Raw genomic sequence first — 23,886 nt, forward strand, 5'->3', positions numbered from 1 at the left:
GGAAAAAACCCGCTTTGCAGACTGACAGCTGCCTGTATGCCCTGCTTGGCCATGGAGGGCTGGCGAAATGTGCTGCTTTCCAAAGCGATGCCTCCACCTCCTCTTCTCCCAGAGGCCTGAGGAAATGGTGTTTAGGATGCACCCTACACCCACCTGCTGAGGGGGAGCTGCGTTGGCAGGGCACTGCGGGGCTTACTCTGCTGCAGACCTGCCACGCGGTGCTGGTGGGTGCGAGGGTCTCCTTTCCCAGGTCACCCCTCTCCTGGCTGCCTGTGGGTACTGTGTGCCCCGGAAAAGCAGGCGCCTGAGCACCCTAAAAATGGTTTTAATGCGTTAATGCCTTTTAAGCGGGTAAGAAAACTTCTCCCAGGGCTGCATCTGCTCCAGGCACTGATGTGGTACAGCTCTTTGCTGGGCTGTTACTGAAGGGCGAAGCAAAGTTAATAAAAACCTGCAAAGGGCATTTTCTCAGGCACCTGAGATCTGTAGTTCGCCTTCCCGGCTCTGGGGCCAACATGGTCCCTGGGGCTCTGCCTGTCCCTCTGCTTGTCTGGCACTGTGGTCACTGGGAGCTTCGCACTGTGGTCACTGGGAGCTTGGGAGGAGCACGTGTCCTCAGCCTCCTTTACCTGTGCCTCCTGGCTCAAATCTGTCCTCGGTATTAAAAAAAAAAAAAAAAAAAAAAAGAAAAAAGCAGCAAGAAGGGCTTTTATTGTGAAAAAGAGACTCTTCAAATGCCTGTTCCCCCCTTCCCAGCCTCTCCACTCCCCTCCCCACAGGGAGGTGGGTCTGGGATGAGGCAGAGTTTGAAAACTCGCAGCTGAAGTTTGAAGGGTGTCCTCCTGCCTGGGGTGGGGGGAACCGGAGGCACCCACCAGTGTGTCGTGGCAGGGACCCGGCAGCCGCCGGCAATGCGGAGTGCGGAGTCGGGCAGCAGGGATTGTGGAGAGTCTGGAGGGGCACCCCTGGGTGACAGCCTCCGGCTGTGGTGGAGAGGAGGCAGGCTGATTAGTTGCTGGAGGATTTTTTTTTTTTTTTAATCATTGCTTTTTTTTTTTATTATTTTGTATTTTGTGTGGGTTCCTGGTGTTGCATGGAAGTGGTGCAGGTGGCCGGTGCCCAGCTCAGGAGGTGACCGTGTGCCGTGGGCGGTGAAGCACACGAGGAAGAGCACATCAGCCGGTGCTGCGAGACATGGTAGGATTTAGGGGTTTCCTTGCTGAGCTGGTGGCGGGAAGCGATGCTGGGTCTGCTTGGGGACACCAACCCCATGGGATGAGGTGCAAGTCTGTGTCCCAGCTGTCTCCATCCTGGGTGCAAGTCCAGCAGGACCCCTCAGAGGGTAGGAGCATGGTGAGGCAAGCAAGGCACGGACCTGCTCCGACATGTGTCTGTCCTTAATGGTGGACAAAGCGGATTGTAAGGATGCCTGTACAGGCAGTGCCTGTGGCTGCTGTAGCTAAATGCACTGCTGTTGGCCAGGGAGGCAAAATCCACCTTTTTTAAGAGCCTGGGTCACATCGCTTCAGGCAGGTGACGAGCAAATAGGCAAAGGCAGCGAGGTGCAGATAGGCTCGGAGAGCACGAAATGCCCCTCCGTGCTTTCCGTTTGGCCCTCAGAAAGCACAGTGCTTTCATCAACGAGTCACAAAACCAGCCAGTTTGGCAAGTGAAAATGCCCCCCCTCCTGAAACAGCGTGTTTCCCCGCCATTAGCAGATTCCCCTGCATCTGCGGCACGTTCCAAACTTCAGGGTGGTTTTTCATGTCATCTAGTTTTAGCACTCAAGTCTGGGACATCCCTTGGCAACTGGTTTCCAGACCCATCTGAGCAAGCACGAGCCAGCTGAGCTGGGACGGGGCCCCCACCACTCCCCATCACCACCATCCCACCGGGGGACAGCCGGGGCGTCACGCAGGGGGGATTGCACCAGGGCAGGGGGCTCCATCTCTGCTCCGCCACCTCAGCCCTTGCAAAGCTCGTGTTAGGCAGGGTTTGCAAATGTGTGTGGAGGATGAGCCAAGGAGGCGCCTGGTGCTGCTGCCAGAAACTGGTGCTTTGGTGTCACTTGTGTTACTGAAATGTTTTTCTGTCCTTGAGAGTATGGTGATGACTCAGAGCATCTCTGGGAGCAATGAGGCTGTGCCAGCCTTCACCAGAGTGTGTGAGTGTGTGTGTGTATGGGGGACACTGATGGTGTGCTTTATACTTTCCATCCTATGGTTTGCATAGGCTGTTTTGAGTTTCTTAATTAATGAACTTCAGCAGCAGGAAAAGTAGACAAGACTGAGGCTTGTGTCACCCATTTTGGGGTTGGAGATTACTCCTCCCTGCCAAAGAAAAAAGCAAGACAGCTCTCCCCGCACCAGCCTTTCATCTACAGTAACGCTTTCCTGTACGAGTCTTCACTGCAAAGCCTTTCAAGAGTATATAGCTTGTGCCAGGTACCTGGTGTGGTCTCCCCTGTGAGTGCAGGGTATTCAGTTTTTGCCAGGATTTTCATTTTGCCTTGGGAAGGGAAGGTCTGCTTCTGCAGTCCTTTCCCTTTGGTGAGCTCCCGTACTGATTGCTTTGATTTCACCCATAATCTGGGTTCGGTCTGGGCACCTGTAGGCAGGGCAGTGATGGTCATAAGGAATAAATTCAGTGACCACATACAGAAAGGCAGAGAGATCCCAGCTGTGAGCTTCACTGTTAGTACGGAGTGCGTGCTTGCAGCTGGCTGCTTGTCGGATCTGGCCGCTGTGTGTGCCCGACCTGCCGGAGCAGTGAGTGCTGGGGGATGACTGCATTACAGAAACATCTTCTTTATTCTGGTTTCAAAATCTACCAGTAAGTAAGTTCCAACTGCTCTGTCGTTCGCCTAGTATGAGGCAGTCTAAATAAGAGGGACTGATTAAACTTTATTAATCCTCTGGCATAGATGCCAAATGCCATAATTACCCCGTCTGTTTCAAATGCTCAGTAACTCCAGCCTGCCTGCAGCTATTTGCCTTGCCCTGAAGGAAGAGCCCCCTTTTTTGGGAGCTGGGCCACAGTGGTGGTTGTACCGTGTTTGCTCCGCTCGCTCACCCCATGGGGTTCACTGGGAGAAGGAGAAGTGGGCTGGAGGGTGGCTGCCGGCAGGCTTTGCCCAGGACAGGGTCTGCGGGACACAGGTGGCACTCAGAGCCAAGCAGCGAGCAGCTTTCTTCCCCTTTTTTTCTCTTTAAGAAGTAATGGCTTAAACGGAGGAAAACGGGGTTACCTTTCTGCAACTGAAAAAAGCCAGGGCTTTTATGAACAATTCTGTTTTGAAGAAAGCCCGCAGGGCTGAAAGGCCCTGCTGTCCTCCTCCTCCCTCCCCTTTGGAATCCCACGAATGCGCTTTCCTGCTCTCCAGGAACGGAAAAAACCTGACAGCCAGCTTGGGGAAACTCAACCGGCTGACTTGGTCAACATCCGCTGAAAAGCTGACGAGGGAATCTGGTGCTGCCCCTCGCCAGCACCCCGAAGTGGGTTTTGCAAGCCCCTGCCAGGCACTGAGCAAGCACTCCTGTTCCCTGGTGCTGGTCCACCGGTTAGAAACAAAAACTGAAAATAAGTAGATCAAAATCCCCCCCCCCCAAAAATATAGAAAAAACCGTGACCCCAGTAAAATAAATAAAATGGGACTGAGTGCCAAAATCTGTAAGAGAGTTTTAGTAGCTTTTCAGGCACTCATCAGCAGGATTGGTAAATACATCAAGAGTGAGAAGGAAATAAAATTTGATTTTATTTTAATGTATTCCTCCCCATATTAAATGCAGCCCAGAACATGTTGCAAAAAAGATGTGGCTTTCTAGGACTTCTGCTCTTTGCTGCTGTTACGCATAGAAGAGCCGAAGCAGTGCAGCCCCGCTGGGGATGCCAAGTCAAAGCTGGTGAGTGGCCCAGAGGTACAGCGAGAGAAGGTACTGGCTTGAGGGGGGTTGTGAGGAAGGGGATCTGTGGTGGCTCCCAGGTTCCGACTCTTACTTCCCCGGGTTTGGGAATCCCACAGGCATTGTCAGTGTGAGCCGCTGGCTGCAGCTGGAACTGAAGCGCTGAGGAGAAGGACTGTCAATTCCCGAATGCCGTGGGGAAAAAAGCGTATTGCTTTTCACCAGAGGAAACCCAGGCATTTTGAGGCAGTTCGCGTGTGGGACTCGAAGGGAAGGAGTCCAGCCCAAGGGCCACAGGCTGCTGCCCTCCTCCAAAGCATCCCCAGCACAACCCCTCACAAACAAAGGCAAGCCTGTTCAAAATGAACGGGGGCACAAGGCACAGATGTTGCACAAGGGCGAGCCACATCTGTTTCTCCAGGGAAGGGGGCCCCTTCTTGCTGTTTCAGCAGGCAGATGGGAAAGCCGCTCTGAAAACCTCTGGAGCTGAGTGCAGCAGGCTGGCCGGGAAACTGGGACGAGGGGAGGGGGAAGAGGGAAACCTGGCAGGATCTTCCTGCACAGCAGCGGGGGGAGCGAGGGAGCAACGGCCGCCCAAACCCGCTGCTTTCCCTCCTTGACGTCCCTGCCAGGATTTCTAGGTTGTGCTGCTCTCTTGTAGGTGTGAGGGTTAGAGGAGCGAGCAGACAGAGAGGAGGGAAGATGAGGCGGACCTCCCTTGTCCCGTGATGCTAGCAGGACAGTTGTGCATTCAGGGCTGCTCAGATCCTCGCTGTCTCCTGTGAATATGAGGTGCTGTTCCGGGTCTGCAGTGACCTGGATGGTTTGAGTGCAGGTTGGTATCACTTAACATAAGGCTTTCAGTGGTGAAAAGTAATGGAGATATTTGCACATGTAAATGACAGCAGACCTGTGTGTCTCCGTGACATGTCCTGAAAGGCAACCGGCAATCTCTTAGGAGATGTGTCTCCAAGAAATAGAAAATCCAGCTAAGTGCAAGAGTCTGCAGTTAAAGCCCCGACTCTGAACTTAAGCGGGAGAAGGGTGAGGCATCTGAAAGGTTTTAGTTTGCTTACTTTAAGCAAAAGAAGTATGGCATCCTGGAGACTGTTTATTTTTGTGGTGCTTTGTGTTGACTTCTGGGATTAAACTGGAGGGGTCTTGAGCTGTGCTGTACATAGCGTCGGGATGAAAAGCGCCCTGTCCATCCCTCACAGAGCTGAATATTAACTTCCTGCAAACCAAAAGATTTACACAGTGGGAGCAAGGAGAGCTATGAATCTTTCCTTTTTCTCAGTGGAAACCACACAATTTAGGGGTAAGGACAGTGTTGTCACAGGACGAGCAAGTCCCCGCCGGTACCCTGCAGGGCTTTAGTCCATCCCAGGCGCAGGACATGGCGTGTGTCCTCTCCGGGTCCCCCCAAGTGGCAGCCCTGCCCTTGACTGCATCAGCTGCACCCTGTAGTGTGGTGTCCTCCACCCAGGTGATGGCCAACCACCTCCTCCATGGTGTCCTCCGTCTCCTGCCCCAGGACGTCCGTAAAGATGCTGAACTGCACTTGCAGGCTGCTCCCGGGGGTTTTACGAGCCCGTGTTTCATCTGTACTTGTTTGGTCTGTAACTCAACTGGGACCAGCCAGTGCAATGGGAATGGCACTGTTACATACTGGTTAAGTGCTGGGATTTTTCTCGTTACACAGAGTAGTTTCCAGCACTGACTGAAGATTTTGTTCAAACGGCCTTTTGGATGACAGGGTGTGTGAGAAGACCCAGGGCAGAGAAGCACTTCCAGCATGAGAGGCCTCCCAAAACCAGAAACAGTGGGACTGGGTGAGGGGGATTGAGCAAGAAATGGGATGTCTTGTTCCTGAGAAGCAAAAACTCCAGGGGCTGACGCAGGGCCTGGAGTTAAAGACACGCCAGGTTATTACTAGAGAGAGGATGTGGAGCTTGAGGGTTTCAAGGTTTTTATAGTTTGCTGTCCCAAGGCTATAGCAATAACTGGGAAGAACTATGAAGGCAACATTATTTTAGAAGTTAAAGGAAGCATGTTGGCACCATCCCTTTAAAGTCAGTGCTCAGAGTGGACAGTATCAACACCTTTTCATCCCTTTATGCTGCTGCTGGAGAATTGTCCTATGCTAGTGCAAAGCACGCTTGTCTCGCAGTTGGACTATAAATTATCCCCTTGAGGCAGAAGCTTTGCAGACTGTCCAAGATTTAGCAAAATACACCACGTCTTAAAGTTTTGTCCCGGGCAATTTAACTTGGTCATTTTCTGATTTGGTTTTGGATGCACTGGTGAGAAGGTTTGTGTGCCAGCTATGAGGACTTCGCTGACTCTGCAGGGAAGGCCCCACCACCATGTGGCGATGTATCACGTTTCCATCTCCCGGGCTTCAGCCGACCCGGCGTTTGCTGTGACTCCCTTGCATACAGTTTGTGGGAGCACAGTCCCCCTCCCTACCTCCGCAGCGCCTGGCTTGAGCTTCCCAAGCCACTTGTGAGGAGCAATGCACAGAAGCAGGTCTGCAGGGGCACCTTGAGCAGGCAGGCAATGCCTGCCTGCCGCATCCCTGCCCTGGCGCTGAGCAGGGTGGCCTTCAGGGTGTCTACAGGGTGCCAAAATGCAGTGAGGTTGTGGTCCTCCCACCCTGAAAGGCATTTTGGCGGAAAAAACCTGCAACCTTGGCAGAAACAACCCCAAACACAAAGCCGGTGCAGGTCTGCTAGGAATTACGGCCACTTTGATGGATCATGAGACTGCATGAAGGAACGTCCTTTCTTCGTGCCCCGTGGCAGCACAGGTACAGGCGGGTGGTGGTGGGACCTGGTGCCGTAGCCATGTGTGGGGGGAGCACAGTGGACCTGCCTCCCCGGGCAGCTGCTCTGAGCCGGGGCTGCCTTCAAGGCTGGCAGTCCACACTTAATAGCTGTCTTTTCAGTAAATTCCCACTCTGCGAGCCATCTATCTTCCCTGAGCAGGATGATATAGGAAGGTACTTAAGCACCTGAATGATGGGTGACAGACGCTGCCCAGGATTTCCTTTTGCTCAGGCTTGCCCAGAGTCACTCTGGGGGTGGAGGGGTTTTGTCTCCTTCCACATCCTCGGCACGGTTATGGGTCCCCAGCAGCAAGCTTAGCCCACGTGCCATGCCCTTAACAAGCCAAAAAACTCCTGGACAATGCCAAAAGGAAGAGGCTTTTGCCCTCCCAGATCTGGTTGACGTACCTGCTCTCAGCATCTCTCCCCGATGCACTGGGAGCTGCCTAAAGCACCACGTGTTGGGCGCAAGGCTCTGGAGACGTTCCTGGAGGTGGGGGCCAGCCAGAGGAGGTTTCCCAGTTGCTTTTTAAGCAGTCTTTGTTAAAATTGGTCACAGCAGGCTGCATCTCCTACTGCCCAGGCAGTTTTGTGGTTCATCGGGCGGGCAGCGAGCACAGTGCTGGGAGGGTAAGTACTGCTCTGTGTGTCGCACCTACCCTCTGCAAAATATAGCCCACATGGTGTGCATCCAGATAAATGCACATACCTGCTTTTAACCTGCTCAACTCTGGCCTTTGGCAAAGTCCTCTGAGCTCAGGAGCCTAGAGCAGGCAGGTGGCCAAGAGGGACATGGCCATGGCCGAGCCATCCTGGGTCCCTTGGGCACCTCTTTGGGGTGGTGGGATTTACTGCTGGAGGGGTCTGGCAGTGCTGCTGCAGGGGCAGGAGCACTCTCGTGGATGCCAGAGGAAAGCAGGGATCAATCCCGCTTTTAAAGGCCCTGTATTTCCATGGCATCTTTCTAGTTTTAGGGCTGTTTCTTACATTCTTGGGTAATGAAGTTTGGGGTTTGTTTTTCTTTTCTTTCAAGCTTGACAAAGCCAATTTGATGCGCTTTGAAAAGAAATTGAAAACAGGCTTCTCTGCTTCAAATTCTGCCAAGGTTCAAGTGTCCCGGGAATACAATGTCAAAGATAAAACCCTCCCAACCACACTTAGAAAGTTTTATCCCCAAGTGGCCAGGCTGCACAGGCTCTCCACCATGCCTTTGGGAGCCCAGGCTGTGCTGTATGTCCCTCTGATGATTGAGGATATATATTATTTACCTATTGGCATCCTGGAACAAGCAGTACTCTCTTAAGCCTTTTTATGGGTTTTGCCTGTAGCTTGCCCGCTCGGAAATGGACCTAATTTCTAGCGAAGACGTGCTGTACTGTCAGTATGTCAGACTGGCAAAGCAGAGGTCTACGTATGGTTTGCATTTCAGGCTGAATCAAAGCCATAGCTTAAACTACAGCATTTTTTTACAGCATGGGCTCAGAGAAAGTCTTTTTGGAAAAGTATTTACCCTGGGCTTGTAAATACAGTATTATTTCTGCAATGTTCTATCATCTAGATTATTATTAAATTTGCAATATCGACTGCCAGAAATACCACAGAGACTGTACTTGCACTTTTTTTTTTCGTTGTTGATGTGGCAGGGAAACCCTGAATGGTACTGGGGAAGGGAGCCTGCAGTGGCCCTCACCCAGCTTCACAGCACAGGATTTCAAGCTCAGGGTGGGAAAGAAATGAAACTCTAACTTGCGGTGCCCAAATCCAAGCTCGCTGACAGAGAAGACAAAGTGGGTTTGGACAATAATGATTCCTTAGCCACTTGGACTGTAAACTGACTTGACATTAAAAACCCGGCAATCATTGCCATCCATTTGGCATCCACTGCTCCCCAGCTGTGGATTAAAAAGGATTTTTCCTGCAGTATTTCCGAGGTTCTCCAAATGGCTCCCGCATACACACCTCCCCCCCCGCCCCGGGATATTTGGATTTTTGACAGCCAGGCTCTTTGCATGCCCAGGGATGGTGTAAGAGACCAATGGGTTATTATCGGGTGGATAACAAAACCGATCACCCTGCAAATCCTCCATGCAGCAGAAGAGGGTTATGAGGGGTTTTGGCAAGAGTGGGGTGGGCCACGTGTCTCTCCAGAAGGGTGGGGGAGGCACTGGGAAAAGTTGCCCAAGGAAGCACAGATTGGGAAGGGAACTCAGCTGGGTGCAGATGGGAGTATTGAGATTTACAGTTAATCCTGTCCATCAGGATTAACTACATAGATGTCATTGCAGTTAATTCAGTGTACTTTGAGGCTGGATGGACAGATTGTGAAGCACTTACAGTGATGACTTGAAAGGAGTATGGATATCAGGATATCAGGATCTGGCCTTTTTATGCCACAGCGTTATTTTGCAATGGTTAAACTATGATTTAGACATTGCACCTCCCCTAAATTCTTGCTTGGGATGCCAGACCTGGGTTTTGGTGCTTGGGAATAAGGGTGTGTCTGCACTCTGCAGGTCTTGCTTGAAAACCAGGGCCTGAAGGTTTTGGGTAGCTAAGCTTGGGTGCCACCTGTGTTAGTTGGCGTTGGCTATGGTTCCACAGCAAATCATTATCCCATCCAAGTGGGAGAGAGCTGGGGAGGCATTGCAACCAGCCGCTTGACAAAAGTCCTGCTTCCCGTTGGGGCTACCCAGGGGTATTCATGCTCATTGCCTGCCCAGAAAGGGGGCTAAGGCAATAATTTAGCCATGTACTATGATGCCTGGGACAGTTAATACCAAGCCTTGAGTAACCCTGCCCGTGATCTAGGACAGGACATCACTCTCTGAACAGTCTCACCCCGGACTAACTCCTTTTCACTCTGGGGCTTTAAGGCAGAGCTAAACCAGTGGGTCTCCTGGCAGGTCCCAAAGCCGCACACCAGCCAGCCCTGGCTCCTGGCAGAGGCCAGTGTAAGCTATGTGTGAGCAAAGAAAGAATTTGGTCCAGAGGATATATTTTGCTGCACTACATTACATTGCTGGGAGCAAAATAATTAAATGAAAGCTATAAAGCTGAATCACTCCAAATGCATCATCACTAGCTCTTATAAGCTGCATTAAATCTACTCAGTCCTTGAGAGGGAGACCTCGAAGGAAAACCCCCATGGTTGCTGCCAGCGAGTTGGTGGCTTTGTGGCTCGTCTTATCCACTTCGGCTGATGTAGTGTGTCTTTGGGAGGGGTATAGCTCCTCACCCTGGGGCCATCTGAAGCAGCCTCCCTGCGGTGAGGGTATGAGACCTGATGGATTTTAGGATAGTGCTGGATCAGCTTATGAAAGGGCTCATGGGCTGGGGTCGCCTGGGGCAGCTCCTCTTGGGGCTGGAGTTGTGCTAGTGGTGGGTCCCTGCAGCCAGTGGGAGCCTGCGGTCCTAAAAGCTCCGTGGCTGGAAACACTTCTGCTCATCCAGCTGCCTTCTGGAAGTCATTCTGGCTGCTGGCTCTCACCCCGCCAGCTTTTTAGCTCTTTTTTTTTCAAGCTTTTCCTCTTATAAACAATCTCTTATCCCTTCTTTGGCAATATATTGTCCCGCTGTGTCTGCCATGGATATACTCGTGCTTCCAAAATAAATAATTGCAAAAAAATTTATCCACTTGAACGTTGCCTTGACTTCCAACGTGGGTTCAAGCCACGTGGAAATGCCTGTTGTAAAGCAGAGAAACGGTGCCAAGGCGCCTTTTGCTGCTCCAGCCCCCCCTGAAGCGTGTTAGACCGCCCGAGCCTGGGTGAACGTGGCACGGGTGCAGCGTGGCCTGGGGATGGGGTGGGCTGGGGAGGATCTCCCAGCACTGCCCCATTGCTTCCCTCCACCTCATCCCGAACAGGAGGCTGCTGTGCTCAGGGCAGAGCTGCACGCGTGGGATTGCTTTAGGCCAAAGGGGAGATACGAGCTTAGCAGTGCGGGGAGGCTTGCACAGTATTTGCTCGTAACTGCCTTTCCAGCCTATATAATTTTTATAAGGCTCTTCAGAGTAGGAAGTGTGACTAAAAGGGGGGAAAAAAAGAGCTGTGTGTATGAAGATATATACACCAAAACTCAGTAGTACCCATCTAAAGACAGTTCCTTGGTGCTGGGAATCAGAACATTTTAGGTTTCACATACAGCAGTTTGCATCCTTTTTAAATACAGGCTGCCACAGCTCCCGACTGGCACTCGGAGCTGCCTTGCTTTTGCCGGACACAGCAGTGGGCAGAGCTCCAGAGGCCGTGCCTCGGCACACGTTGAGATGTCCTGCGAACGAGGGCGTGGGGATCCGGGTTATGGGTTCAGTGGGCAACCGGGATAGGAACCACTGAGGGTGCCCAGAGTAAGGTCTGAAGATCAAAACCTCTTAGGAACTGGAAAGCGTTCGCATCCAGCCAGGAATTTGCTCTGGTTTGGCCTCTTTTTTTTTTTTTTTTTTTCATTTCTTGAATCTTTAAAGCAAAATATTTGACCATGAAGAATTCATTGCCCATAAGGTGATCCTGTACATCAGCGCTGCAGACATGGCAACGTCTGTGGCGGGTCACGCCTTGCTCTGACTGCCTTCCGAAGGTCATTGTGCCTAATTTCTGGCACAAAACATGCTGCCAGCCGTACCTCTCCCGCTACAGTGCTGCGGAGCCAGCGAGCGCTCGGGGAACAGCTTTCCCAGGGAGCACACAAGCAGAGGGGCTGCTCCTCCAAGACAAACCCCGTTAAGCAGGCAGGGGTGCACAGGGTTCTGGGGGATCCTTGGCCATAGCACCGCGCGGGGACCCCCGGTAACGCTCTCCCTTTCTCTCCCCGCAGGCCCAGCGACTGTGGCGAAGGACGGGGCTGAAGCCCCCTGCCCCGGTGGCCCTCGGGGTGCTGCTGGCCCTGGCCCTGCTGGCTCTCACCCGCCTGCCCCCCCCGCCGGACCGCCCCCCCCACCCGCTGCCAGCATCCTCCCCACCAGGCCCCCGGCGGGAGGCGGCCGCCCCCCTGTCCGGGGGACGAGCCCGCAGCGAAAGGCTCCCCGTACCCCCCACTCTCCTGCAGCGGGACCACCCCCCTGGCCGGGGCAGGAGGTGGCGGCGGGGGGTGCTGGGGGATGCTCCCCCGTGGCTCTCCGACGACGACCTCCAGAAGATGCGGCTGCTGGCCGGCGGGCAGGTGGTCTCTAAAACCCGTGTCCCGGCCCACGGGCAAGTCCTGCGAGTGGGACTGCGGGCCGTGGGGGATGCCGAGGGGGACGCCTCGCCAGCCAGCCCGGAGGGGGCCTGCTGGGACGGGCGCTGCGGGCTCATCAAGCGCCCCGGGGACCTCTACGAGGTGCTGGCCTTCCACCTGGACAGGGTGCTGGGGCTGAACCGCAGCCTGCCCGCCGTGGCCCGGCGCTTCACCAGCCACCTCCTGCCCTACAGCTACACCGACGGCTCCCTGCGACCCATCATCTGGTGGGCGCCCGACCTCCGGCACCTGGAGGACGCCAACAACGACCAGAACTCCTGTGCCCTGGGGTGGCTGCAGTACCAGGAGATGCTGCAGCCCCACAGACCGACACCGGCAGGCAGGGACGGCCCCTGCTCCAGCATTGCGCGCGGCGAGTGGAGCCGCCTGGCCCTCTTCGACTTTCTGCTCCAGGTAGGGCTGGGGCGATGGAGAGCACCGGTCCCGCCGGCTGTGCCGCCCAGGTCCCCCTGCACCCACACCTGCCTTGTCAGACTGTGGTCTCCTCCTCTGTGGGGTCGCATAGGCTGCGGTTTCTTGGGATGTATTTTTACTCGTTAGCTAATGGGGAGCAGCAGAGCTTTGTGCAGAAGCGGTTTGGCCTGAGCACAGTCCGTGCTTGGGACTTGCAGAGGAAACACAGGCAGGTTTTGGACGCGGCAAGCCCGCTCTCATGTGCCCAGGCTTTCTCCTGGCATGGGTCCGTTGGCTCCGCTTCGCACGGATGCCAGCAGCGGCTCGGGATGGGGCATCCCTAGGGACAAGCAGCATGTTCTGCATCAGCCCCATCAGATCCAACTCTGGAGATGAGCTGCTGGTGCTGGAGATCAGGAGCTCTGCCCCTTCGTATAGCACTGCTTTCCTCCTCCTCCTCCTCCTCCTCCTCCTCCTCCTCCTCCTCCTCCTCCTCCTCCTCCTCCTCCGGATTAGTAGTGCTTAATTTTCTGTCTGGAAAATCATACCCTGCTGCTATGAGGGATTACGACAGCGTCCCAGAGAGTTATCATTTCTTAGAGGGCAGCTGTGAGGAGGCAAAAGTGATTTCTATGGAAAAAAGCCTGTTTAGGTACCTTGGGGCTAGAGCTTTAGTTATCAAGCTGCAGCAAGGAGCTTGATACATACAAGGGGAAACCACCTGAAAGGGCAAATATTAAAGTAAAAAAAGAAAGAAGAGAAGAAAGAAAGAAGGAAAGAAAGAAAAGACTGTTAAAATATGTGTTCTCATGATTCTCTCTTCTTTTTTGGCAAAGCCTGACCATTAATCTTTATAACCTCAGACTATGGCTGGCAGAGGTGGAGCAGTCCTGGCTGGGCTTAGAAATATTTTAGCTGAAACAGCCAGAGAAATGAGAAGATTAACCAATTCCCTTCCCCAGGCCAAAATGCCGTCAAGTGCAATGGAAAGGCTGAGTCTCCAGGAGAAAGTATCAGTTTTAAGATTTTTCTCTTGGAGGGCCAAAGCAGCGCAATGATAAATCCAAGGGCAATCCACAGGGTTTCCTCAGAACTCCAACGGGATCCTCCCATGCAGAAAAGTCACGTAAAGAGGCACCAAGTCATCAGGATGTTATAGAAGTGAAATAACATCCTTCAGAAATGGCTTTAGCCTCTCACAGCCCTTGCTGAGAAAGGAGAAACGGTGAGCTTTGAGCCCTGCTGTACATTGGCACTGAAATCTTGGTTGTTTCCTTCCATTAGCCTTAAAATTTAGCTGCTTCTATATTGATTTCTCTTGGTCTTTGCCATAAGGGAACGCCCCTCTCACTGCAAAGCTTTACCCGGGACAAAATGCCGAGCATGGTGGAAAAAGGGCAGCTGCTGCTGTCTTTGTCCTGTGCTTTAAAAAGGGCCAAAAATACATCAACTCCGAAGCCCTGCAGCCACATCCCTGCCCTGCAGCACCCCCTTCCTAGCCGGCGGCAGGGGGAGCAAGGAAGTTTTCCCTGGGGGAATCTATCCCAGGCTAAGTCATGGCTGGAAAGCCCCGTTGGACCCAAGGGGGTGCTCTGGGGTGGCTGAGCTTCATGTGGAACCAAAGAGGGGCTGAAGGGAAGCTTCTTACAGGGTTTGAGCTTGGATGAGAGAAGGTGTGGCTCACGTATTTGTGTTCCAGCAGTAAGACCTAACGTCCTGTTCATTAGAGCTGTTTAGGCTTTGGCAAGGAGAAATTAATATAAATGACCCAGGGAGGGCCAGGGGGAGGGAGGGCTTGTCAACATGTCAGCGGCACTCTCAGCATCTTCACAAGCGGGTGGTCCATCTTCTGGGGCTCCACTTGGACACCAGGTCCAGCCCCCACCTCACACCTCCGTGGGTCCAGCACCAACCCACTTTGGTTTCACAGGCACTTGCAGGCGGGTGGGTGGACGTCTGAGCCCATTTAATGTCTCTGTAAGTAATCTCAGGTTATCTTCACCTTCTGTGCAGCCTGGAAAACAATGTAGCAGGTGAGAGAAACTGGTGTGCTGAGCTTTCCAGTAGGTAGACCAAGGAGATGTGTGGAGGAAGTGTGATGTTTTCTTTCATTTCAATGTATTGTGTGTCAAAAGACGCTCTAGCACTTTTAACGGGTGGGTCTCCTGATGGAGACGTGCTGACCTGAGTGCTTCGTTAAACCTCAGAAACAGAAGGATTTGTTAAGGGGCTCCAGTGTGGGACTAATCTTGCTTCTCAAAGGGTTAAGAATATAATGGCCATGGAAATCAAACTTCGTGTTTCCTGCAGCATCTTCTCCAGTACTCGATTAGTGTTTGGGTTCAGACTGAACTCTCTCTCAAAGCACAGCGTGTAATTGATAAGTTTTGCTAATTGTCAGGGTGAGGGGAATAGGCAGTCACAGTGGGTCACTTGGCTTCTGTCTAGTCATCGCCTGTAGATCACCCGGGCTCACCTGAGACCTGCTCCAGCCCTCCCAGCAGCTCCAGGAGCCTCTCTGCACCCCAAGCCCTGGCTCCTGGGTTGGCTCCAGCAACTCCGAGCAAGCAAGCGAGCCAGATGCCTTCGTGCTGCAGCTGGAAAATATATTTATTTTATATATATATATGTTTAAAGGAGATTTTTATATATATATTTTTATATATATATATATATATATACACACACACATATACGGGGGGGGTTGCTGTAATGTTGCAAACAGGCCTCCAGAGATGGAGGTGGTGAGCCAGCTCCCCTACATGGTCATGACAACACGTAGCCATGGGGAGGGCTGTCAACAGCCAGCAAGGTCCTGTCTGCCCCACAGGCCACTGCAGAGGGTACGCTAGCTGCTTCTGACAAAGCTGAGGAAGCTTTGTGAATACCGAGGCAGGGTTACTGAAGCTGGGTCTGACAGAGATTTATGTCTTTTAAAAAGTCCCTCATCCCTCTGAGGATGCGGTTGAAACACTGGAAGCTGCCAAGCAGCACCGGGATTCCTACAGGGGTTTGGGGTGGGAAAGGGGGGACTTGACAGCCTCGACAACACAGAGCCTTAGCAGTGCCTGCAAATAATTAAACACAAATGTAGTTAAAACAAGTCACCGTGGCCCAACTTAAATGTCAGCCATGTTCTGTGTAACACACAGATCACTTTTTCCTTTGCTGACCCTTTTTCATTCATCTTTCCATTGAGAGCTGCTCAGGTTACCATAGGGATGGATGAAAGGGCATATATGTAACAGGAGCCAGATGAAACCATCATCCAGTGCACCAAGACTCAGCCTGAGAAAAAAAAAATCTCTTTTTGAGATTTCAAAACCTAGGTTTCCTTGGGTGCTTTTGGTTTGGTTTTGGGTTTTTTTTTTTTTACATTCATCAGAGTGTACATCTTCCCTTACTTTCAGCTGGAAACACAGCCCGTTTGCTCTGTGCAATATGGAGTGTGGAAGTACCAGGCACAGAAGGTGTCTGAACTCCATCAGGAAAGCCTGTCACCATCACCTTTGTCAGTCTCTTCTCCAAGCCAAGGGGGTTTTGCAAGTCAGCTCAGCTTCTGAATGCTTCCCTGCCTCTGTCTCTCACCCGTGTACACAACTTTTCCATTTCATGTCTACTGAGGATCCTTAGAAACTTTTTATTTTTCTCTGAGCAAGAAAAGTTCACAACTGGACCCCCCTGTCCCAGGCGCCTGTCCCCGCTAAGGTCCCCAAATGTCTCCCACAGGTTCATGACCGCCTGGACCGCTACTGCTGTGGGTTTCAGCCTGATCCCTCTGAGCCCTGCATGGAGGAGATGCTCCACGAGAAGTGCCGAAACCCGGCAGAGCTGGTCCTGGTCCACATCCTGGTACGTCCGCCCGCTCCCCAGGGGCTGCTCTGGGGCTAAGATGGAGATGCCTGGGAGGCGCTTGCAGGGCTGAGGTGGCAGCAAAGGGGATGTAGGTCCCATGGTGATGCTGGGTCCATGGTGGGAGGTGTGCCTTGGCATGGAGGGACCTGGGCTTAGGCAGCTGCTGGCCCCCAAATACTGTCAGGATTTCTCAATGCATTAAAAAAACAGCCTAAACCCCCAAACTGGTGACTGCCCGCAGTAGGTGAACTTTTCCTACTCATCCCGCTGGCAGGTCCGGAGGAGCGCACCGTCCCGCCTGGTGTTCGTTGACAATGCGGGCAGGCCACAGCACCCCGAGGAGAAGCTCAACTTCAGGCTCCTGCAAGGCATAGACAGGTAGGAAGGGCAATGCGCACCCTCCTGGGAGCACGTCCTGGGCAAAGGCTGAGCTTGCACACGTGGGGTGGACACCAGCCCTATGTGCACGCCTTTGTGCTGCTCCTGGCCTCCCCGGTCGGGCACCCCTGTGAAGTGGGGCCATTTCCCACCCAGGACGGGGCAGGTGGGTGGGCTTTCAAACCCATCACACATGGCCCTGCCCTGAAACTAGCTCTTCATCCTACTCTGGGTGGCTGATGGCAGTCTCCAAAGCCTATTTTCCCCTCTGTAATTGGCAGCTGCACAAAAATAATGACTAATCAGGTATTTCAGCATTTCTTGCATCGTTGCCCATCAGGCAATTTGGCACACTATAGGCCCCTTGACTTGGATCCGTTTCTGGTGGAGCTGTCCTGCACACTTGCCATGGGCAGAGTTCTAAGCAGGAGGATCCTCGTCCCGTGTTCCTCTGGGTGGACTTGCATTAGTTCTTGAACACTAGGGTGGCCTTTGCTTGGGTACCCTGTTGCTCCCCTCCTCCCTGCTCGGCCTTCCCTGAGTAACCCCTTCCCTCCCTCTCTCTTCTGCTCCTCCGCTGCAGCTTCCCAGCTGTGGCAGTGGCCACACTGCGGTCGGGCAGGTTGCAGAGCCTGCTGCTGGAGTCACTGCGTGTGGATCGGGAGCTCTGGGAGAGCCACGGCGGTGCCAAGGGCCTGAGACCCTTGCTTCGGACCATTGACAGGCGGGCACGCATCCTGCTGCGGTACATCCAGGAGTGCAACCTGACGGTGTTTGAGGACTCGCCGCACTGAGCTCCTCTGGTCGGCGCAGTGTGCCTGCCTTGCAAATCCCAGCAGCAATGGATGTACCTCACACCCTCAGCGTGGGAGATGTAAGACTGCGTGCGGGTGCTTGGCTCTCCAAAAGGTGTTTCCCCCCGCCTTGTAGAATACCCTGGAGAAGGAGACAGGATCAGAAGGAGTAGGAAAGAGGAGGAGATGTCTCCTGAAACAACCCACAACTGCTTGAGAAAGACAAGTTATCAAGTAAAGGTCTCAGCATGGATTTTCAAAGGAGGGGCACTTCCATGAGACTTTTTGGGTGCCTTCACGCCCTCCACCCCAGCAACTTTGAAAACTGGAGGCTTGGACAGTTGAACAGCGTACGGGGACCCTGGGAAGGGTTAAAAAAGCAGTGAGAGGCACTGCTCAGGGCTAGGGGAAGTCACTGGCAGCCTTTCCATGGCTTACACTGGGCTTTTTGATGATGCCTTCGCTGTTCCCAAAACATCACAGGCAGAGAGGCTGGAGTGGCATGGGGGAAGTGGAGGGGAGCTTTCTCAGTGGATTAAGCAGGGGCAAGTTGCCCAAGCTGAGCTCTGTCTTTCCCCCCGCGGAGGTGATGCGTGCCCGGGAGCGAGTGCAAGCCACTGCCCGAAGCCGGGGCCAGGCAGGACCCCAACCGCAGGCAGCACATGGCAGCAACTGCCCTCGCAGAGCCCGTGGTGCCGTCCCCAGTGAATACTGTCTGTGTGCCTTGCGCCATGCCTCAGCAGGCTTGGGCTGCTCCCAAGGTGCATTTTTGAATGTGAGATTTGGAGATTTAAATCTCTTACTTGCTCTTTCCTTTCGCTGTCAGGGGATTAAAAGGCAAACCTACCCCAAGGTCTGCCACTTGTGAAAAGCACTCCTGCCTGCTCTCTTAGGCACGGCTGCGTGAAACTCTTTCCAAGGCTTGCAGAAATATCTTCCTGAAACGCCAGGCTATTTCAGCAGAAGGCAATCAAGTGCAAAATGCTTTCTGAGCACCCTGGCACCTCCGGCAGAGCCCATCCTGCTCCTGTCACCCCTTAGGCTCTTGCCCAGCAGCCCACTGTGATGGGGCACAGCAGTGTCCCAGCCATGCAGGTCCTCAAGTGTCAGGGCTGAGAGATAATTCAAAAGCAAAATGAACATGCGGAAAAAAGATACAGGGATGGGCTCTGTCAGAGCCTCTCACTCTCCGCAGTGTGTTTCCCAGATGAGACATGCAGTCAGTGTTTGCTTGCCAAGAGCAGCCGGTTCCTGGCCTGTGGGCTGATGGTTTGCCACCAGGAGAAGACTTCTTAAAGGGTCCTCAGGGAGCAGCCCTCCATTTCTCGAGTGGTACATCCTCCATGCTTGATGCACCCCAAGTTACCTGTGCCTTTGGAAAGTCTTGGTGAGACCAGCATGGGCACCCACGCTGTGCTGCTGTCCCATTGCCCTAGCTTTGGAGAACACGGGCATCCACGCAGTGGGAGAGGCAGAAAAGGTGAGCACTGATGCCTTCCCTGCTCCATCCCTCTCAGCACCATGTCAGTTTTAGAACCTGCAAGGGGATACTTTAACACCCATGCTGATAAGCACAAGCAATTACCCTTTTTTCCCTTTTTCCTCTTGCTGAGGAGAAGATGAAGCAAGGCGTGGGTGACATGAATCAACAAGTGCGAGTGCTCTCAGCAAGTGTCGGCACTCAGCATCGCGGGCATATCAGCATCCAGATCGCCGGCAACATCTTACTGGAGTCCTGCCCTCCAGTTAGCCAGGGAAAGCCTTTCCCTCATCACCCCCTCCACCCCATGAGTTATCACCCAGTTTGCTGTGCCATGGGATGGATGACTGTCAGGGAAGCCCCGCTAAAGCCCAAATCATGGGGACTCATTATTAGGAGGTAAGCTTAGCCTATAATCATGGAGGAGAACAAAATAACTCCTCCTGGGTCCTGTGAAAAGCCATGCCCTGGCGCGACCTTATAGGAATAAAGGAGACTAAATGTAACATAATTAAATCCAGAAAATATGCTGTGAAAAGCTATGTGGTAACAAGAGCATTAGTTAGGATGTGTAACATCAGTCATAGTCTTGTTTTTCTCATTAAAATGAGAAATTTAATTTAAAGAGAGGTTTTCATCCCATGTAAGCCAAGTTCTCAGTGAGAAGCAAGAGGAAGGTGGGGCACTGTGCAGTGGCCAAAGCTGTAGACTTTGCTGTGCTGGAACAGCAACAGCTTTTGCCTTGCCTTTGGTTGCATCTGCTTGACCTTAACATTGCACAAGGTAGTGGGGATTTTTCTAGGGTTTTTTGCATGTCCTTAGTTGTAATATGTGAGTTTGCTGGCTAAACACATACGGGAACATCTGTAGGCAGTTACACGTGTGAATAAAAATTGCTCTTGATTTAACAAAAAGAGCCATGTATGGATAAATGAGAGAAGCAAAATCCATGATCTTGCTGAGACTGATCATTAGTCTCCTCCAATCAGTCATTTTTTCCATGGGCTTGTCTATGTAGCCAGCAAAGTGCACAGGCTCTGAACTGTGGTCACGGCTGTTTTGAGAAATCCTGTGGACTGCTCTTGTCTGAGCCTTTACAATGTAGTGTTGGGTTCAGTTTGCTCCAGCTATGAATGTGTCATATTTCCTATGATAAACTTATTTTTATGGTTTTATAACGTAGTTATAAAAATTCACTTGGGGCCATGCTTGACAAAAAAGATCTCAGCTCAGCAGTGATCCTGTTCTAACCAAATTTCACCCGGCATCATCACGGATCATGTTGGGGTGGGGGTAACAAAAAAAGGACACGGTCCAAGCTGGCTGTGGTGCTGGGGCAGGACTCCTTTGGCTTTAAGAAGGCAGCAGCAGCTAAGGAAGGGAAAAAACAGTGGAGAAACAAGTTAAGGCACCTTCCCTGGGCTTGCAAGTGCTGAAGTGCAAGTGAGTCCCAGTGGGGGCAATTAAAAGCAACCCCCATCCTACCAAGGATGCTCTTGCTAGCATCACTGGTGACAGGATGGAGGAGAGCAGCAGCAAGGAGCCAAGGCCATTGGGAAAGTGAAGCCGTCTGCATGCGAGTGCCCCTGGGGGCCCAGAAGCACCGGCACAAGCCGCCGCTCACCCCCCACATCACCCGAAAAGACCCAGGGTGAAAGCCAGATGCAGCCATCCTCCGCCTTGTTCTTCCCCTGGTCACTTCAAGAGCTGCCAGAAAAGCTTGTAAGGTTTTCCTCGAGGTGCCAGGCAGCGTTCCAGCCAGGGGTCCTTGCAGGGGGGCATCCCTGCGGCACCCTCGTGCCCACCCTGGGCACTGCGGGAATGTGCGGCTCGATGCCGGCACTCGGGGAATAGCGTTTGAGAGCGTGGGTGTGCACCCTCACGGGGCTTCATGAGGAGGGAACTGCTTCTTTCCACAGTGATCCAGGTGACATGATCTGTGTTTAACACAGCCCATCAGCTGGCAGAAAACAGGGCTGGAGGAAGGCAGGCAGGGGCCAGATCAGCTCCAACCAACTGAACGCACGCACATGCATGCATGCAAACACATGCAGCCCCCACCCCCACCCCTGTGCATGCATGCACCCGCATATGCACACAGATATGCATGTGTGCACACATGCATGCACATTCCCCCCATGCATGCACACATGCACACGCATGCATGTGCATCCCCCCCATGCACACCGACACCCACCCAACCCCCCCACCAGGCCCACTACTCCTGCTCAGCCTGTTCTTAACCCCCCCCCAAAGCTGGTGACCCCCAAACGCCCCCCCAGAAGCCTGCTCCAGTGCTTTGCTGGCCTCACCCTCCATAAAATGCTTTTTTACTGCATTTAAGGACCACTTATTGAGCTGCCCATTGCAGCCACAGGACACCAAATAGCCCTTGCAGCAGTCCTGTCTAGATCTCACAGAGCAGCCCAAGCACCCGCTGAACCCACGCAGTGGCCAGAGATGACACCAGTGAGGTGGCACTTGGGGGTGACACTCAGAGACCCCACAAGATGCTCAGCAAAACTCACCCAAGCATCCCTGTGCCGCATGGGGAAAGCATGGGCCAGCAGCCGCCTGAAAGGCAAGAGCTAGCAAGTAAATCCAAATTTATTGTTAAATTGCTGCATATAAAAATAATCTGACTTTTAGAAAGCAATTTATTTATGCTTTCAGTACTTGCTTAAATATTTATGTGGAAAAGGAAAAAAAAGTCCACTCCGACACAGGACTATCGTTGCAGCAACGGCCTTTAAGATTAATGGAAGTAAATTAGCCTGATGTTTTATTTACATCCAGCAAAGCAATAGATAGACTCTCCTCGTGATGGATTTTCTTCATTAGTTGGGCGAATGCCTAAGGTACAGATTTTGACATTGTTTCTTCCAAGCGGTTAGACAAACAGTTTATCAAAGAGTATAAAATTGTCAGGAAACGAAGCAGATTAATGACCAGTAAAGGGAAGATCATTGAATTTATGATATAAGTAGCAGTATCACTGGAACTTAAGAAATGGCTTATTAGATAACCGCCATGTACACGCATGCAGAATCGCTGAGGCCCCCCTGGATCCTCTGCCCCGGCAGCGGCTGCTCCCCAATTCATCCCTTCGTGGAGGTCTCTCCACTGAGGCTTCACCTCCCTCCTCCTTCCCTCCCCTTAGGTCTGGGTTTATTCTGTAACTCTCTCATTAGAGCTTGTGAACATATTATTTTCTCCCAATTAAAAACCTCTTAGACTGGAACAGCTTCAGGGACAATAACCTTGTCTTAGTGCCTGCGCAGCAATAATGGTTTCTGCAGCCTAATTTGGTGATTTTGGCTGCTATTACAGCAGTGATAATCATACCAATAGCAACAACAATAATATGTAGGACTTCTCCGGTCTTTTGATTCTTTGGAAGAAAATCCCCCAGCATTAGCGGTTTATGGATCCCATATGGCTCCTCCAGCAACTACCTCTGGAATGATAATTAGCTGTCAGATAAGGCAAATAAGGGAAAGGAGACTGGGAAGCTGAGGGAAAGGAAACATTCCTTGCAATGGCAGAGGGGCTGTGCTTGTGGGCGTCCAAGGCCTCTGCCCCCCCCCCCCCCCCCCGGCATGGGCTCAGGTTTTCAAGCTTCAGAAGAGGGATTTTGGGTGCAAGGACGACTAAGAAACAGCAATTTAACTGCTGCCATGGATCTCGGTCTCCCAGTGCTCTCTCCAGCAGGTGGCATTGACTCGACAGGCTGTCTTTTCCCTGCGCTTGCCAAGAGCGTCTTAAAAGTTTCATCTCTGGACCGGCAAATTTCAAGCTGCTAGAGCATCATTAATTCTCTAATTCCCTTGCAGCCTAATCTGCCCAGCTGTACTTTATATTCCTCCACCACCACCTTTTTCCTTCTGTTACTGTCTCTTTCCAATGAAAATCCAGATTTGCGGAAGCAGCAGGTTGCTCCAGGCTGGGAACATCGGGAAGCAGGATGGAGCAGGACAGCTGCTTGGAGGACGAGAGGCCGCAGCAGCCAGGGTTCTGCCCGCCCAAGTGTGGACCCATGCGCTCGGCAGCCGCGGGAGAAAGCAACCTTTCCTCCCTGCATGGTGTTTAAAATGCAGCTGTGCAGAGGTGCAGGAACGGCTCTTATTATTTAAAAACCTATTGCAGGGACAACTGCAGGGACCAGTCCAAAAGTCCTGAAGTTTAGAAGTTCTCAGGAGTGCTGATGATCGTACCAGAATAGCAGGCCTCCAAATACTACCCAAAATAGCTCTGGAGGATGAGGTCTTTTAAACTTGACCTTCCCATTGTGCCTACTCGTACATGCTGTGCCTCTTCTTCACACAGCACAGAGCGCCATGGGCATGGAGGGGTTTAGTGTCTCCAAGCTTGCAAATGAAGTGTAAGGACAATCCCGCAAAAGGAGGCACCATTAATGAAACGATGGAGGTAAAACTCTTGCTGTAGGCCTTTGACAAGGTGGACTGGATCTGAGTGTGGACAAGCCTTTCTCTCCGGGGTCACCCAGGCATTTGTTCTTCTCTGGTCAATCAGCCGTTGTGGGGTTATGCTGGCCTGCACCTCAGCTCTCTGCAAAGGGCATCTTCATGGCTCTTTCTGGATTGAAGACCTCAAATGGTGGTCAAGTTTCCAAGAACTCGTCCTCTAGAGCTATTCTGGATGCCTGCTGTTTTGGTAGGATTGTCTCTGAGACGGCAGGCTGTCCCCCTGCAGCCCATGGAGGTGAGCAGGGGAGCAGATGCCCACCTGCAGCCCGGGGAGGACCCCATGCCAGAGCAGGGGGATGCCCCCGAAGATGACCGTGACTCCATGGGAAAGCCCACACTGGAGCAGTTCGTGAAGAACTGCAGCCTGTGGGAAGGACTCATGCCAGAGAAGTTCATGGAGGACTATCTCCCGTGGGAGGGACCCCACGCTGGAGCAGGGGAAGAGTGAGGAGTCCTGCCCCTGAGGAAGAAGAAGCGGCAGAGACAACGTGTGATTCACTGACCCCAACCCCCATTCCCCATCCCCCTGCAC

At 52.6% G+C, this 23,886-nt stretch overlaps 1 protein-coding gene across 1 annotated transcript; it reads left to right on the forward strand.

Moving 5' to 3' along the window:
• The first annotated feature begins 786 nt into the window (after positions 1-786).
• GASK1A (golgi associated kinase 1A) lies at positions 787-19,808 on the forward strand. Its single transcript, XM_052788373.1, has 5 exons — positions 787-1,197; positions 11,545-12,360; positions 16,090-16,212; positions 16,490-16,593; positions 17,177-19,808. Exons 1-5 carry the CDS (start codon positions 1,195-1,197, stop codon positions 17,385-17,387), a joined length of 1,257 nt encoding a protein of 418 aa, XP_052644333.1. The 5' UTR covers positions 787-1,194; the 3' UTR covers positions 17,388-19,808.
• The last annotated feature ends 4,078 nt before the right edge of the window (positions 19,809-23,886 follow it).

Source organism: Harpia harpyja, chromosome 1, assembly GCF_026419915.1.
Source record: "Harpia harpyja isolate bHarHar1 chromosome 1, bHarHar1 primary haplotype, whole genome shotgun sequence".
In the NCBI taxonomy this organism is placed as follows: Eukaryota; Metazoa; Chordata; class Aves; order Accipitriformes; family Accipitridae; genus Harpia; species Harpia harpyja.

What these genes read in the sequence shown, in the direction of transcription:
- GASK1A (XM_052788373.1), top strand. An exon ending in TGGTCCTGGTCCACATCCTG is followed by an intron (nt 16,213 to 16,489) that starts GTACGTCCGCCC and finishes TCCCGCTGGCAG; the next exon opens with GTCCGGAGGAGCGCACCGTC. An exon ending in CTCCTGCAAGGCATAGACAG is followed by an intron (nt 16,594 to 17,176) that starts GTAGGAAGGGCA and finishes CCTCCGCTGCAG; the next exon opens with CTTCCCAGCTGTGGCAGTGG.